Genomic DNA, 17953 nt, shown 5'->3' on the forward strand with positions numbered 1-17953 from the left:
TTATTATGTTATGTTAATCACCATACATTACATCATTAGTTTTTGATGTAGTGTGCCATGATTCATTGTTTGCGTATAACACCCAGTACTCCATTCAATACATGCCCTCTTTAATACCCATCACCAGGCTAACCCATCCCCCCACCCCCTCCCCTCTAGAACCCTCAGATTGTTTCTCAGAGTCCATATTCTCTCATGGTTCGTCTCCCCCTCCGATTTCTCCCCCTTCATTTTTCCCTTCCTACACTCTTCTTCTTTTTTATAACATATAATATATGATCTGTTTCAGAGGTACAGGTCTGTGATTCAACAGTCTTACACAATTCACAGCGCTCACCATAGCACATACCCTCTCCAATGTCTATCACCCAGCCACCCCATGCCTTCCACCCCCCACCACTCCAGCAACCCCCAGTTTGTTTCCTGAGATTAAGAATTCCTCCTATCAGTGAGATCATATGATACATGTCTTTCTCTGATTGACTTATTTCGCTCAGCATAATACCCTCTAGTTCCATCCACATCGCTGTAAATGGCAAGATCTCATTCCTTTTGATGGCTGCATAATATTCCATTGTATATATATACCACTTCTTCTTCATCAATTCATCTGTCGATGGACATCTTGGCTCTTTCCACAGTTTGGCTATTGTGGACATTGCTGCTATAAACATCGGGGTGCATGTACCCCTTCAGATCCCTACATTTGTATCTTTGGGGTAAATACCCAGTAGTGCAATTGCTGGAACACATGGTAGCTCTATTTTCAACTGTTTGAGGAACCTCCATACTGTTTTCCAGAGTGGCTGCACCAGCTTGCGTTCCCACCAACAGTGTACGATGATTCCCCTTTCTCCGCATCCCTGCCAAATATGTCGTTTCCTGACTTGTTAATTTTAGCCATTTGGACTGCTGTGAGGTGGTATCACATTGAGGTTTTGATTTAGATTTCCTTAATGCCGAGTGATGTTGAGCACTTTTTCATGTGTCTGTTGGCCATTTGGATGTCTTCTTTGGAAAAATGTCTGTTCATGTCTTCTGCCCATTTCTTGATTGGATCATTTGTTCTTTGGGTGTTGAGTTTGATAAGTTCTTTATAGATTTTGGATACTAGCCCTTTATCTGATATGTCATTTGCAAATATCTTCTCCCATTCTGTCGGTTGTCTTTTGGTTTTGTGGACTGTTTCTTTTGCTGTGCAAAAGCTTTTTATCTCGATGAAGTCCCAATAGTTCATTTTTGCCCTTGCTTGCCTTGCCTTTGGTGATGTTTCTAGGAAGAAGTTGCTGTGGCTGAGGTCGAAGAGGTTGCTGCCTGTGTTCTCCTTTAGGATTTTGATGGACTCCTGCCTCACGTTTAGGTCTTTCAACCATTTTGAGTCTATTTTTGTGTGTGGTGTAAGGAAATGGTCCAGTTTCATTCTTCTGCATGTGGCTGTCCAATTTTCCCAACACCATTTGTTGAAAAGACGGTCTTTTTTCCATTGGACATTCTTTCCTGCTTTGTCAAAGATTAGTTGACCATAGAGTTGAGGGTCCATTTCTGGGTTCTCTATTCTGTTCTGTTGATCTACATGTCTGTTTTTGTGCCAGTACCATACTGTCTTGGTGATGACAGCTTTGTAATAGAGCTGAAATTCCGGAATTGTGATGCCGCCAGCTTTGCTTCTCTTTTTCAACATTACTCTGGCTAATCGGGGTCTTTTCTGGTTCCACACAAATTTTAGGATTATTTGTTCCATTTCTTTGAAAAAAGTGGATGGTATTTTGATAGGGATTGCATTGAACGTGTAGATTGCTCTAGGTAGCATTGACATCTTCACAAAGTTTGTTCTTCCAATCCATGAGCATGGAACATTTTTCCATTTCTTTGTGTCTTCCTCAATTTCTTTCATGAGTATTTTATAGTTTTCTGAGTACAGATCCTTTGCCTCTTTGGTTAAATTTATTCCTAGGTATCTTATGGTTTTGGGTGCAATTGTAAATGGGATCAACTCCTTAATTTCTTTTTCTTCTGTCTTGTTGTTGGTGTATAGGAATGCCACTGATTTCTGTGCACTGATTTTATATCCTGCCACTTTACTGAATTCCTGTATCAGTTCTAGCAGTTTTGGGGTGGAGTCTTTTGGGTTTTCCACATAAAGTATCATATCATCTGCAAAGAGTGAGAGTTTGACTTCTTCTTTGCCGATTTGGATGCCTTTGATTTCTTTTTGTTGTCTGATTGCTGTGGCTAGGACTTCTTATACTATGTTGCATTCCTGACCTTAGGCGGAAAGCTCTCAGCTTTTCCCCGTTGAGAATGATATTCGCTGTAGGTTTTTCATGGATGGCTTTTATGATATTGAGGTATGTACCCTCTGTCCCTATACTCTGAAGAGTTTTGATCAAGAAAGGATGTTGTACTTTGTCAAATGCTTTTTCTGCATCGATTGAGAGGATCATATGATTCTTGTTCTTTCTTTTATTAATGTATTGTATCACATTGATTGATTTGCAGATGTTGAACCAACCTTCCGGCCCAGGGATAAATCCCACTTGGTCTTGGTGAATAATCCTTTTAATGTACTGTTGGATCCTATTGGCTAGTATTTTGGTGAGAATTTTTGCATCCGTGTTCATCAAGGATATTCGTAATTCTCCTTTTTGATGGGGTCTTTGTCTGGTTTGGGGATCAAGGTAATGGTGGCCTCATAAAATGAGTTTGGAAGTTTTCCTTCCATTTCTATTTTTTGGAACAGTTTCAGGAGAATAGGTATTGATTCTTCTTTAAATGTTTGGTAGAATTCCCCTGGGAAGCCATCTGGCCCTGGGCTTTCTTTTGTTGGGAGATTTTTGATGACTGTTTCAATTTCCTTAGTGGTTATAGGTCTGTTCAGGTTTTCTATTTCTTCCTGGTTCAGTTTTGGTAGTTGATACATCTCTAGGAATGCATCCATTTCTTCCAGGTTCTCTAATTTGCTGGCATCGAGTTGCTCATAATATGTTCTTATAATTGTTTGTATTTCTTTGGTGTTGGTTGTGATCTCTCCTCTTTCATTCATGATTTTGTTGATTTGGGTCATTTCTCTTTCTTTTGGATAAGTCTGGCCAGGGGTTTATCAATCTTGTTAATTTTTCCAAGAACCAGCTCCTAGTTTCGTTGATCTGTTCTACTGTTCTTTTGTTTCTATTTCATTGATTTCTGTTCTGATATTTATTATTTCTCTTCTCCTGCTGGGTTTAGGCTTTATTTGCTGTTCTCTTTCCAGCTCCTTTAGGTGTAGGGTTAGGTTGTGTGTTTGAGACCTTTCTTGTTTCTTGAGAAAGGCTTGTATTGCTGTATACTTTCCTCTTAGGACTGCCTTTGCTGCATCCCAAAGATTTTGAACAGTTGTGTTTTCATTTTCATTGGTTTCCATGACTTTTTTTAATTCTTCTTTAATATTCTGGTTGACCCATTCATTCTTTAGTAGGATGCCCTTTAGCCTCCATGTATTTGAGTTCTTTCCAACTTTGCTCTTGTGATTGAGTTCCAGTTTCAAAGCATTGTGGTCTGAAAATATGCAGAGAATGATCCAATCTTTTGGTACTGGTTGAGACCTGATTTGTGACCTAGGATGTGATCTATTCTGGAGAATGTTCCATGGGCACTAGAGAAGAATGTGTATTCTGTTGCTTTGGGATGGAATGTTCTGAATATGTCTGTGAAGTGCATTTGGTGCAGTGTGTCATTTAAAGTCTTTATTTCCTTGTTGATCTTTTGCTTAGATGATCTGTCCATTTCAGTGAGGGAGGTGTTATAGTCCCCCACTATTATTGTATTGTTGTCGATGTGTTTCTTTGCTTTCATTATTAACTGGCTTATATAATTGGCTGCTCCCATGTTAGGGGCATAGATATTTACAATTGTTAGATCTTCTTGTTGGATAGACCCTTTAAGTAGGATATAGTGTCCTTCCTCATCTCTTATTATAGTCCTTGGGTTAAAATCTAATTTGTCTGATAGAAGGATTGCCACCCCAGCTTTCTTTTGGTAACCATTAGCATGGTAAATTGTTTTCCACCCCTTAATTTCAATCTGGGGGTGTCCTTGGGTCTAAAATGAGTCTCTTGTACGATGGACTCTGAAAAACAAACTGAGGGTTCTAGAGCGGAGGGGGGTGGGAGGATGGGTTAGCCTGGTGATGGGTATTAAAGAGGGCACGTTCTGCATGGAGCAATCGGTGTTACACACAAACAATGAATCATGGAACTCTACACCAAAAACTAATGATGTAATGTATGGTGACTAACATAACAATAAAAAATTTAAAAAAAAAAACAAAGAAAATAAAATGAGTCTCTTGCAGACAGCATATTGATGGGTCTTGTTTTTAATCCAATCTGATACCCTGTGTTTTTGATTTGGGCATTGAGCCCATTTACATTCAGGGTAACTATTGAAAGATATGAATTTAGTGCCATTGTATTGCCTGTAAGATTACTGTTATTGTATATTGTCTCTGTTCCTTTCTGGTCTATGTTACTTTTAGGCTCAATCTTTGCTTAGAGGACCCCTTTCAATATTTCTTGGAGGGCTGGTTTCATGTTTGCAAATTCCTTTTGTTTTTGTTGTCCTGGAAGCTTTTTATCTCTCCTTCTATTTTCAGTGACAGCCTAGCTGGATATAGTATTCTTGGCTGCATATTTTTCTCACTTAGTGCTCTGAAGATATCATGCCAGTCCTTTCTGGACTGCCAGGTCTCTGTGGATAGGTCTGTTGCCAATCTAATGTTTCTACCATTGTAGGTTACAAGATCTCTTCTCCTGAGCTGCTTTCAGGATTTTCTCTTTGTCTCTGAGATTTGTAAGTTTTACTATTAGATATCAGGGTGTTGACCTATTTTTATTGATTTTGAGGGGGGTTCTCTGTGCCTCCTGGATTTTGATGCCTGTTTCCTTCCCCACATTAGGGAAGTTCTCTGCTATAATTTGCTCCAATATACCTTCTGCCCCTCTCTCTCTTTCTTCTTCTTCTGGGACCCCAGTTCTAATGTTGTTTGTCTTATGGTATCACTTATCTCTCGAATTCTGCACTCGTGATCCAGTAGTTATCTCTCTTTTTCTCAGCTTCTTTATTTTCCATCATTTGGTCTTCTGTATCACTAATTCTCTCTTCTGCCTCATTTATCCTAGCAGTTAGAGCCTCCATTTTTTTATTGCACCTCATTAATAGCCTTTTGATTTCGACTTGGTTAGATTTTAGTTCTTTTATTTCTCCAGAAAGGGTTTCTCTAATATCTTCCACGCTTTTTTCAAGCCCAGCTAGTATCTTTAAAATCGTTATTCTGAACTCTAGTTCCGACATCTTCTAATGTCAGTATGGATTAGGTCCCTGGCAGTCAGTACAGCCTTTTGTTCTTTTATTTGGTGATTTTTTCCATCTTGTCACTTTGTCCAGAGGAGAATAGATGAATGAGAGAACAAAATGCTAACAGGGTAACAAGGACCCCAGAAAAATATACACTAAATAAATCAGAAGAGACCTGTAATGGGAAAAAGAAAGGGAAAGAAAAAGAAAAAAAAGAAAAAGATAAAACAAACAAAGAAACAAACAAAAAAACAGAATATGATCAAATATGATCAGGCTTGTGCATAGATCAGTGCCACACACTAGAATTTCGGCATATTTTGGTCTGTTAGAAGAAAGGGTCTCCCAAAATTTTAAAGAAAGAAAAGCTTATATATGTACAAAAATAAGGGTAAATACAATGAAGGGATGGAATATGACTGTAAAGATGAAAATTATAAAAGATTTTATAAAAGGAATTGATAAGAAGTTGGTTGAAAAAAGAAAGAAGAGGACTTAAAAAAAAAAAAGGAGAGAATGTGATCAGGCAGGAGACTAGAACAAAGCCATACACTAGAGATTTAGGGTATATTCTGGTCTGTTAGAAGAAACTGTATCCCAAAGTCTTAAAGAGAAAACAACTTATATATATATACCAAAAATAAGGTTAACTACTATGAAGGGATAGAATATGACTCTAAAAATGAAAAATAAAAAAGATTTTTTTAAAAAGGGATTGATAAGATGTTGGTTGAAAAAGGGAAAAAGAAAAATTAAAAAAAAAAAGAAAGTTAAAAAAATTAACTTTGAAAGACTAAAGAATCAGTGGGAAAAAAGCCATGAATTCTATGTGCAGTATTTCCCTAGCGCTGGAGTTCTGCTGTTCTCATTGATCGGTAAACTTGGTCTTGGCTGGCTGTTCTTGCTGATCTTCTGGGGGAGAGGTCTGTTGCCATGGTTCCCAAATGTCTTTGCCGGAGGCGGAATTGCCCCGCCCTTGCCTGGTCTGGGATAAGTCATCTGCTTGGGTTTGATCTCGGGAGCTTTTGTTCCCTGCAAGCTTTCCGTACAGCTTTGGAGGATGAGAGTGAAATGGTGGCCTCCCAATATCTGCCCCAGAGGAGCCGAGAACTCGGGGCCCCACTCCTCAGTGCACCTCCAGAGAAAAGCAGTCAATCACTCCCATCTCCCCGGTCTCTGGCCGCACTCTGTGCTTACCCAGCCTGTGACCGAGCATTTCTATCTCTGGCACCTGACTTGGTGTGGAGTCTCCAAACCCAGCAGATCCATGCAGTACGCTCCCGTGCCGCTCCTCCCAGGGAAGGAAGGGGAGTCTCCCCGGATCTGCCGCTTGTTGGGTCCCTGCTGGAGGAGAAGTGGCCTCACTGTGCCACAGATCACAGTTTATGGCAACCCCAAGCTGAAAGCCCACGCCTTGGCTCTGTCTCTGCAGCCGGCTTCCCCACTCTGATACCCAGGAGCTCTGCCACACTCAGGTACCCCTGGTCTTTCTGTGACCCCGAGGGTCCTGAGACCACACTGTCCCAGCGAGGGTTCCACCCCCTGCTTAGCCACCCTTTTTTTTTGTTTTTTTAGTTTAAATGCATTTTATTTTTAGACAACCTACATGACATGTTTTGTTTTGTTTTTTTTCTTAAAAACAATGTCTCTGCTCCAAATAAATGAAGGTCAAAATAAATGAGGAGCTCAAGATGACATCAGTCCTATTTGTCTAAGTCCTGGTGCTATGAGGATGAAGAGCAGTAGCCAGTTATGACAACAGGTGATACATCTAAAGTAATAGCCAAATTCATTAACATTTTTCCATTTCTGAACCATTCTTAAAGAAAATCATATATCCATCCTCACAGTGGTCCAGCAAATTCCAGTCCAGAATCCATCTGGTCAATAAAGAACTGGTCATTTTTGAAACTAACAAAGATGTGCTTGATTTGTTCTGTAGCCCCTGTCATAAAAGGATTTACTCTTCCTGGCCTCTGTTCTTCAAGTTTGCCTTTGATTAATTTCAGGCAATCTTTGATGTACCTCTTTAGACTTCTTTTGTGAAGTTTCCTGCATGTGATGGTTCAGGACAATATCAACATCAGTAATGACTATGATTTTGGTACCTCCACCCTCCCAGCCTTCAGCGGAGGCATTTTCACCAATGAGCGAGTCATCAGTGTTACCCTCTGTCCTACTGACCATCATCCCCTCCACCCCCAGGCACAGCCCATGCCTGATCTCCCGGATTTTGTAGATGTTGGAGAACATCTCATCATGGCTGATGAGGTCCTGGTAGATGATCATGATGATGGTTGGAGAGAGACATTGGGGGCACTAGCTTAGCAAGAGCCAGGAGCTCTGAGAGAGCTCAGTGCAGCTGGAGGAGCACTTGTTGGGGGGGAAGGGAGCAGAAACCTGGCCCAATTTTTAATTGGGTAGTTTGTTTTCCTATTGTTGAGTTTTAAGTGTTCTTTGTATATTTTGAATAACAGTCCTTTATCAGATGTGTCTTTTGCAAATATATTCTCCCACTCTGTGACTTGTCTTCTCATTCTCTTGAGACATGCTAATTTTTTAACCCACATTCATATCCAGTCTCTCAATGCAATGAATACTGTTGAACTCCAGGTCTGTCACTTCTTCAGTTCTTAACTTATAATAGGGACTCAAATAATTATTAAATAGGATATAAATATGGATTGTAAATTATGCCAACCAAGAAGAGACTTGAGCTACTACTTGTTAGAGAAAAAGTTCATGAAAGAGTCTCAGTCACCCCAATAAAGATTTTGAAAAGGCAGGAGATTTATATTAACATAGGTAGAGTAGACTATAATAAACACCATCCCAATCAGTACTCACTGTGGTCATGGGAAAAGCCAACAGGAACCCAGCCCCAAGAAGAAACTCAATTGGCATCTACCTGGGCCTAGGCAGATTGCCTGATAATGCTGGGGATTTTGAGCTTGAAAGCAGAAGTCATTATGTATCTACATATTAGTGAAAAGGGATCATTATTTCCTCCAGAAACCTGCTATTCCTCTTGTATTCCCTATTGACAGAATTTAAAGCAGTGGTCCTCATCACTGGATACACATTAGAAACACCCCAGGGGCTTTTTTTTATAAAAATGCTAAAGCCCCAAGGGCACCCAGGTGACTCAGTCTTTAAGCATCTGCCTTCAGCTCAGGTCATGATTCCAGGGTTCTGGGATCGAGCCCTACATTGGGCTCCCTGCTCAGCGGGAAGCCTGCTTCTCCCTCTCCCCCTCCCCCTGCTTGTCTTCCCTCTCTCTCTGTGTCTCTCTCTGTCAAATAAATAAATAAAATCTTTAAAAAAAAAAAAATTCCAAAGCTCTGGGGGGCACCTGGGTGGCTCAGTTGGTTAAGCAACTGCCTTCTGCTCAGATCATGATCTCGAGGTGCTGGGATCAAGCCCTACACTGAGATCCCTGCTCATCAAGGAGCCTGCTTCTCCCTCTCCCTCTGCTCCTCCCCACTGCTTGTGCTCTCTCTCAAATAAATAAAATCTCTTTTAAAAAATTCCAAAGCCCAGACAGACACACAAAAAAACAATGAATAAACACCAAACTTCATTAACTCATTCTGATTAATGTTAATTTGGTTCCTGGGAATCTATTTATTTAATATTTGCTGAATCTACTCCTTTTTTTAAAGGTATGACTGCAGGTAGCCTGGGAAAATTAGCTGTGACAAGAGGATTAAAGATCTACAGGAAGTCAGAACAAGAGTGGTTAAAATTCTAGAATCTCATTTTATTTTTTTTTATTTTATTTATTTAAGTAATCTCTACACCCAACATGGGGCTTGAACCTACAACCCCAAGATCAAGAGTCACACACTTTTCCGACTGAGCAAGCCAGGTGCCCATAGAATCTCATTTTAGAAGGTCAGACACAGCCTTCCTTTCTCTGTCTCAAAAATATGAAATGCATTTTGTAAAAAGTAAATAAAAATTCATTCATACTTGAATCATTTACCTTACCTCATCAGTGAGACTTGATTCAAAATACTGATAGGCAATACTGAGCGCAAGCTTTAGCCATATTTTATATTCCAAGGATGGCCAGAAGACATCAAAACCTTCATATAAATCCTCCAGGGAGATAAAGCAGGCCTAAAACCACAAGGTACCAAGCAGCAAACTTGATTCAGAACTAAATTACATGGCCACCAGAAAACAAGGTGCCTGTAAGATTTAATCTTCCCCTAGTACTATCAAATCTAGTACAATTCTGATACTCTGCCATTTAAAAGCATTGCATTATGGAGAAATTGTTTTAATAAAATTTACAGTTCAATTAAAGTGTACACTTAACAATGCCCAGGAAAATTTATACCAGTCAATAGCTATGATAAAGGATATAGCTCATAAGCCTAAGATTCACAAACTAAGCCACATAAACATATCTATTTTTATTGCCACAGTAGGCAAAGTAGGCTCAGAAGAGGACTTCAGCTGCCTCCATTTTGACCTCAAACTTTCTAGTTGGGTTTTTCTTTCCAGCTTGTCTCTTGGCTCAGGCAGAAGACCCTGAGGGCAAAGCACCCCCGGATGGGAAGGAAACTCTCCCTGCAAGCAGTAATGACTGCCCTGAGCCAGCAAGACCCTGCCAGCGACTCTAAGACAGTGGTCAATTTGGCCTTTACTTCCCCCCTGCATGTACCCACCTCTGTCCCACATTTTCCTTACTTCCTAAACCTGGAAGTATTTTCAGCACGTTCAAGAGTCTTTGAGCTTCTAGTCCACTGTCTTCCCAGTGTTGACCTCACTGAAACAAATTCCTTTCTTGTTTCACCACCACTCACGTCTCTGCCATTGGATTTTGTCAGCGGTGAGTGGCCAAACCTGGTCTGCTGGGGAGCCCCGGAGCCAGGTGCTCTTGCACCCCTGCATGCTGGCCACAGGCTGATTCACAGTATTTGTTTCCAGAAGTCAACTTCCCTGAATAAGGAAGACTGCTCCTGCAGAATTCAAGCTACATGAACTTCAATGACTTCAGTTCAGCCATGTGACTAAATTATGCCTCCTGTCCTCTTCCGGAAATGAAACAGTATGAAACTGACAAAGCAACATTGCCTTGTGTGCCACACACCCCTAAGACTCTGGACCCTGCTCTATTGCATGTAACAGTCCCAAAAGCTGGAGAATTCCATGTAAGCAGCAACTCTGGCTCATTTCTGTTTGAATCCCCCTCAGGCCACTTATTTGTTGAATAGATAACTTCTTACTTAAGCCAATGAAAAATGGGAGAAAGGGAGTTTAAAAACAAGTATTCGTTAAAAACACTGCTCTCATAACAGTGGTCTTTCACTGAGTGCCTATACGTGCCAGGCATTTCCCTTAGTTATTTTCCTAATCTTCATAACGTCAAAAGTTAGATATTCTCTTTTGATAAACAAGGACACTAAGACACAAAGAGGTTAAAATAGCTCACTCCAGGTCCCACAGTCAGGATGTGAGACACTAAATCTTTTCTCAGCTAGTCTACTCTACTTCACAATAGCTGGGTGGGCGACTGCATAAGATATCAGAACCCAAAGGAAGAAAAGATGCTGGCATTCCTTATTTACTTCAGGAAGAACTAACTAATAGCCCACAATACAGACAGAACCAGAGTCTTACCTGTAAAATAGTTTCACAGATGGCGGTATATTCAATTTCACGCTTAAGCAGACAGCTCAGCTCTCCAATTATGTCCCCACTGGTACAGTATTCTGTAAACATGGTTTTGGACCCTCTATCAGACCTTAGGCTGTTGTCTGTTCCGAAGGTAGGAGGTGAACTATGCAACTGCAAAGGGAAATACAAAATTAAAAATCCTTGACCAAATCGTAGGAGCTCCCACTGTTTCCTGCAATTATTAATAATGGAAGGAAAAGATTCTTTATGAACGCTTTCAGGCGTGAAAAAGGTATTAAGGCTTCCAAAAAAATCAGTCCCTTTCACATTTCAATTCTCCAAGGGAAGGATCGTTTCCAATCTTTATCTTTACAGATGCCCCACTTACAACTTCCTACTTACTTATACCTTCCTTCTATAAAAATCTCACCAAAAGTACTGATTGCAGTCTGCAACTAATGCAACCATCCCCTCTGAGTCCATTAGATGGGGTTTTGGAATATAGGTGAGGTTAGGTGGGGGTGAGGTCCAGAGCCCACGACCAAGAAGGAATTCTTGAGACATCTTTGGTGCAAAATGGTGGTTTATTAAAGCACGGGGACAAGACCCGTGGGCGGAAAGAGGTGGCTGATTATATACTATGGGGTTGGGGGGCGGTAAGAAAAAGGGAGGTTTCAAAAGGATTTTCATATGTTAAAGAAGACTCACAGGATTACCAGAGACCTTGCCATTGTCAAGTTAACGTTGTTTTTCCCTCTAGCAAGGCATTGTGATTAATCCTAACATTAAGATAGCTAGGGGCGCCTGGGTGGCTCAGTCATTAAGCATCTGCCTTCCGCTCAGGTCATGGTCCCAGGGTCCTGGGATCAAGCCCCGCATGGGGCTCCCTCCTCAGCGGGAGGCCTCTTTCTCCCTCTCCCACTCCCCCTGCTTGTGTTCCCTCTCTCTCGCTGTGTCTCTCTCTGTCAAATAAATAAATAAAATCTTTAAAAATAAATAAATAAATAAGATAGTTAGCTCCTAAAATAGTTAGGAGCTTCCTGGAGAAACATTACACTCTGCCCACTTCAAGTAACTGTCAATGAGCTGCAAGTTATAAGGACTCTTAATTGTATTTACATTTCCTTCTGGAAGCTAGGTTATTGATAGAAATGCTTTGTTCTTATAGATTGCTAAGACATTTGTAAATTGAGGGAGACTCGTCTTGCAGTATTATGATCTCTAGAAGTTAACTATTTGTTTTTCTTTTCCTTAGCTTTAGGGCAGCCAGGAATGCATGAGGAATGTCACATATATCCCATGGTGGGGGGTTGTGAGGTGTCAGCTTCTGCTTTGTCCTCAACTTGCCTTTTGTTCCCTCATCATTAGAAATTCTTATCATAATGAGCTAGTACCTTGGGTGGAAGAAGACCTTTGATTACATGGATGCAGAAATCAGATGCCTCCAAACCAAGCCATGATTTCCATCAATCTTGTTGCCCTTTAAAATGCTTAAGAATAATTCCCATGGAGGGGGGCGCGCCTGGCTGGCTCAGTACATAGAGCTAGTGACTCTTGATCTCGGGGTCCTGAGTTTGAGCCCCATGTTGGTGGTAGAGATTATTTTAAAAATAATAATAATTCCCATGGGCCATCAACAGAAAAAGTTTTTAGGGTGACTATACGATGACTGAGTCACTTCAGGAAAAGAATAGACAGGCATGGATGGGGAAATAAGAAAGCGATCAGATTTCAGGAGGAAGCTTCAGGAATCAGCCAAAATTCTGAAAATCAGAATTTTTCAGAAAGTGTAGCTGTGAACATCAGAGAGGAAGGCTATTTGTTCAGGACACAAGAAACAGGGAACAAAGGGTCACTGAAGAAGTTGGCTATGAAACTGCCCCCCTGCCAGTGATTACCATTCAGATATTTAGAGGCAGTCATGCTTCCAAAGGGCTTTGACATTTTTCTAATTTAATTTTGAATGCAGTTCAAAGACTTTGGGCAATGAAGAATGTCTCTGCTTTTTACAAATGAAGAAAAGAAGATAACATCTAGAAACAGAATTTAAAGAAGTCCTTCCAAGATTCCTGTCTCTTTTGTTATTCAGTCAAACATTAATCTAGGTACCACTGGGAAGGGACTTTGCCCATGGAATGAAGGTCACTAATCAGCAGACTTTAAAGAGCCGATTCTGGATTATCCTGGTGGGCCAATGCAATCAATCACAAAAGCCCTCAAAAGTAGAAAAGGAAGTAGAGCCGATCAGAGAGACGCAGCATCAAGAGAGCAATTGACATGTACTTCGGCTCTGAGATGAGTGCCTGCCTGCAAGGATGGAGGAGCAGCTGTGGGAGCTGGAAGTGGGTCCCAGATGACAGACTGCAAAGAAGCAGGGACATCTGTCCTAGAGCCCTAAGGAACTAGATTCTACCAATGACCTCAAAGAATCTGGAAATGGATTCTGCCCTCAGAGTTTCCAGAAGGGAACACTGCCCTGCTGACCCTTTGATATTGGCCTTGTGAGACTCAAGCAGAGAAACCAGGTAAGCCCATAGGACTACTGAACTAAGAACTGTGAGATAATCTAGGCTACGAAATGCATGCTGAGTTGCTATGGCATCAATTGAACGCTAACATAATAACATCTTCAGCCCAAATATTGTTGGACTTACTCTTTAAGAAGACTTAATTAGGCCAGTCATTGCAGGAAAATTCCCCAAAGGAAAATGTATGTTGCAGCTTTTAAATGTTCGATTTGACATATCTAATAAATATGGTAACAGTGTTTTTTTGTTATGATTAGAATGGGAGCATAGTACAAGGATTCTACTGGAAGCAGCATAGAATAATGGCTAAGGACATGGATACCGAGGCCAACTCCATGGGTTCAAAGCTCTTCTTGACCTCTTACTGTGTGCCCTTGGAAGACAAGTGAATTAATTTCTCTGTGCACCAGTTTTCCCATGCGAAAAATAAGGCTGTTATAAGGATTAAATGTCATAATATATTGCCATTTTGACCACCCTTTAAAAAATTACAACTAACTTCTTCAGCTATGACTTCTAACATACTGTGTATTTAACTTACTTATTTTGCTCATTGTCCCATCTCCTTCCATGCCTCTACTAGAAGGTGAACTGTAAGAAGGCAGGGATTTTTGTTTGTTTTGTCAATTCCCCATGCCTAGAATGAACAGTGCCTGCTGCAAGGTAGTAATGAAGTAAATATTTGTTGAGTGAATGAGTGAATGAATGAAAAGCGCTACACATGTATTATATTTATCAAAATAGTTTATTTCCATGATCGATTGGATATTTTTAAGGTCTGAAATATCCCTTCCACAACCAGAAAGCCAAAGATATTATGTGCATTATAATAAGGGTTTGTCACTTGTAAGCATCATTTAGGGCCTGGGAATTATTTGGGCCATAAGCTGGGGCTCCCCCATGTATTCAGCTACTAGCATTCAGATTCTAAAGGATGCTTGTTCCCCTCACTCTACTAACATCTTTCTCTCTCTGGTCACCAAAAGCCTCCTATTGGTGAAGTAAAGCTTGTATTTTCAATCCTCATTCTATTTGAACTCTGTAAGGATCTGACATTGTGGTCCATCCCCTCATTATTGACTCTCAACAACTCCAAGTACTGGGTTCCTTATCTGAACATCATGGAAAAGACCACTCCCTCCTAGGATTGCTGCAAGAAATAAGTAATGATTATAAAAGCATTCTGTTAAAATGGAAGTGCATTTCAGATGTTGGGTATTATCTCCCTTTTTAAAAAAAAAAAAATTTATTTATTTATTTGACAGAGAGAGAGGGAACACAAGCAGGTGGAGTGGGAGAGGGAGAAGCAGGCACCCCGCGGAGCAGGGAGCCCAATGTGGGACTCCATCCCAGGACCCTGGAATCATGACCTGAGCCGAAGGCAGACACTTAATGACTGAGCCACCCAGGCGCCCCAGATGTTGGGTATTATCTCTCAGCTGTAGTGTTCACTCTGAGCAGACATGGTTTCATTTAGAAATTATGTTAAAAATTTAAAACTTTCAAGGCACCTCAGTGGCTGTCAGTTAAGCATCTGACTCTTGATTTCAGCTCAGGTCATGATCTCAGGGTCCTGGAACCGAGCCCCTATTTGGGGCTCCACACTCAGCACGGACTCTATTTGAGTTTTTTCCCCTCTTCTCCTCCCCCACAATTCGCACTCGTGCTCTTTCTCTCAAAATAAATAAATAAACCTTTAAAAAAGAATTTAAAACTTTCCTGGTTCCTAATTTTCTCCTTATATTAAAATCATATATTTCAAAATACATTTTCAGTAAAGAATAAATATATATTATATTTACAATTGCCATTCCTGAAATAATTAAGTAGATTCCTTGTGGCATTTCACCTTCTCTACAAATGACATCTCCATAGTCAAAATACGCAAGTTTGGCTCTCTCCTGCAAGAAAAATAGAAAGGGAGTCAACACAAAAGTTTCATAGTCTACTTTTCTAAATAGAAGTAAGACTTTAAAGCTAAAATGGCTTTCAAGTAGAAAAAAAAACCCTCAAACTATATTCTATGATTTGTTAATTAATTATAACATGCTGACATACCTCATCAATTTTTCTTTAAATATGAGGCTTTTTTTTTAAAGATTTTATTTATTTATTCAGAAGAGACAGAGAGAGACAGGCAGAGGGAGAAGCAGGCTCCCCGCTGAGCAGGGAGCCTGATGTGGGACTCGATCCCAGGACTCTGGGATCATGACCTGAGCCAAAGGCAGATGCTTAACGACTGAGCCACCCAGGTGCCCCTCATCAATTTTTTTAAAAGAAAGGGACAAGCAGGCAAACTGTAGACTTTGTGATTACAGTGACTGGTGGAAACACCCAATAAATGCTCAGTTGAGTAGATATTTACAATAAAGTGTGATATTTCTGACAAAGGAGACAAAGACAGGATGCTCTGGAAAAATTCAGAAAGGCCCCAGGACCCTGTCTTGGGTGTCCAGGAAAGGCTTTATTTTGTGGTTTTAAGATTTTATTTATTTATTTGACAGAGAGAGAGAGAGTGAGAGCAAGAACACAAGCAGGGGGAGTGGGAGAGGGAGAAGCAGGCTTCCCACCAAGCAGGGAACCCGATGTGGGGTTCAATCCCTGGACCCCGAGATCATGATCTGAGCCGAAGGCAGGTGCTTAATGACTGAGCCACCCAGGTGCCCTGTCCAGGAAAGACTTTAAAGAGGAAGGAACAGCTAAGCTGAGGCCTAAAGGAAGGGTAACAGAGAGCCAGGATACAATGACTTGAACATCATTCAAAGGCAGAGGATTCAGTATATGCAAAGACCCAAAGGCAAATAGACCATCTGCACTTGGGGTAACAAAACTGCAGAAGATTCAGTATGTCTCAGACAGGGAGGAGTGGAGACCAGGACTGAGTTATCAATTAGGCTTCAATAGGCATAGTGTGTAAGATTCCCAATACTTTAGAGACTCACAACAACATTCTGGTTTCTTTTAAAATCAGAAGGGAATAAAACAACTTCTGGTAGAGGAAAATGTTTTAATACTAAAACATTTAATACTAATATATTCATCTTTATACTAACACAGTTATAAAGTATAATTTTTTGTACTTTTTGATGGGGGAAGAGACCCACTAAGGCAAAAGTGCCAGGGCTCGTGAAAATTATCATGCAGCCCCAGTGGAGAAAGGACTGGAGAGGTGAGCCAGAGCCAGACCTTGAAGGGTCTCATAGACACATTAAAGAGTTTTGGGCTTTTTCCCAAAACCAAGGTGGAGCCACTGAAGGGTTTGTAACAGGAGAATCAGGGGGACAGATTTGCATTATACAAAGATATGTAGGAAACATATTTCTAAATTATTCATAGTGGTTATCTCTAAGTGTGGGCTAAGAGTGACAAGTTTTCACTTTTCACTTTATGTATTTCTGAATTATTTGACAGTGTTGAAACAAGCATGGATGACTTCCCAATGTTTTCTTAAAGTCACCTAAAGCCAATTATCCAGCTTATGTATTATTCAGACCTTGGTTTTCTACCATTGACTTCCGGCTTATCATTATAGACCATTATGTTTTTAATTAACCACACCAGTTGGAGGATGAAAGAAGGGAGGAGTAGTTAAAATTAACTATTGCAGCTGTGATGGAAACCAAGATTGAAACTATAGTCTACAATAAGGGGTGTTTGTTTTGTCTACTATGTGGATTTTGGTTAGCCACATAATCCCCGGGCTGTCCCTAATGAGAATAATGCCTATGTATTTCCAATTCATCACAATTTTTATCCTGGTAAAATCCATATGAAAAGGCTCTCAAGAACCAACGTATCAAGGAAAGGGGGCACTTAGACTGAGAGAAGCCTGTAAGAGGGTAGAGAAAGTCCCAACAGCCTTGCAGAGGTATGCCAAGTTAGGGATGGGAAGAAGGTTGTGCCTCCATACCCACTGTTAGTTAGCTAACTATTTCTTAGCGGCTTCTATATACCACCCCATTGTCTTTTCAGTCAACTTCCCCTTTGCTTAAACTAGTTCAAGTAAGCTTTTGTTACTTTCAACCAAAGGAGTCCTTTTTTTTAAAGACTTTATTTGAGAGAGAGAGAGAGGGAGGGAGCATGAAGGGGGGAGGGACAGGGAGAAGCAGACTCCCTGCTGAGCAGGGAGCCCTATTCAGGGCTCGATCCCAGGACCCCAGGATCATGACCTGAGCCAAAGGCAGACACTTAACCAACTGAGCCACCCAGGCGCCCCACAACCAAAGGAGTCTTTTTTTTTTTTTAAAGATTTTATTTATTTATTCATGAGAGACAGAGAGAGAGAGAGAGAGGCAGAGGGAGAAGCAGGCTCCCCAGGAGCAGGGAGCCCGATGCGGGACTCGATCCCAGGACCCTGGGATCACGACCCGAGCCAAAGGCAGACACCCAACCATCTGAGCCACCCAGGCGCCCAACCAAAGGAGTCTTAATTCAAGTAAATTTGAAATCAATTTCAAAAAAAAATT

General features: G+C 40.8%; 1 protein-coding gene across 1 annotated transcript in view; it reads right to left on the reverse strand.

Moving 5' to 3' along the window:
- Positions 1–17953, reverse strand: part of SLC9C2 (solute carrier family 9 member C2 (putative)) — a 105449-nt gene that overhangs the window by 7659 nt on the left and 79837 nt on the right. The window contains exons 22-24 of the mRNA XM_025877739.2: positions 15290–15388; positions 10963–11130; positions 9322–9453 (exon numbers count right to left, since the gene is read on the reverse strand). Coding sequence (XP_025733524.1) covers positions 9322–9453; positions 10963–11130; positions 15290–15388 — 399 coding nt within the window. The remainder of the gene's footprint in view (positions 1–9321; positions 9454–10962; positions 11131–15289; positions 15389–17953) is intronic.

This window comes from Callorhinus ursinus, unplaced genomic scaffold (genome assembly GCF_003265705.2).
Source record: "Callorhinus ursinus isolate GAN/ISIS: 27379988/994484 unplaced genomic scaffold, GSC_fseal_2.0 scaffold13, whole genome shotgun sequence".
NCBI lineage: Eukaryota > Metazoa > Chordata > Mammalia > Carnivora > Otariidae > Callorhinus > Callorhinus ursinus.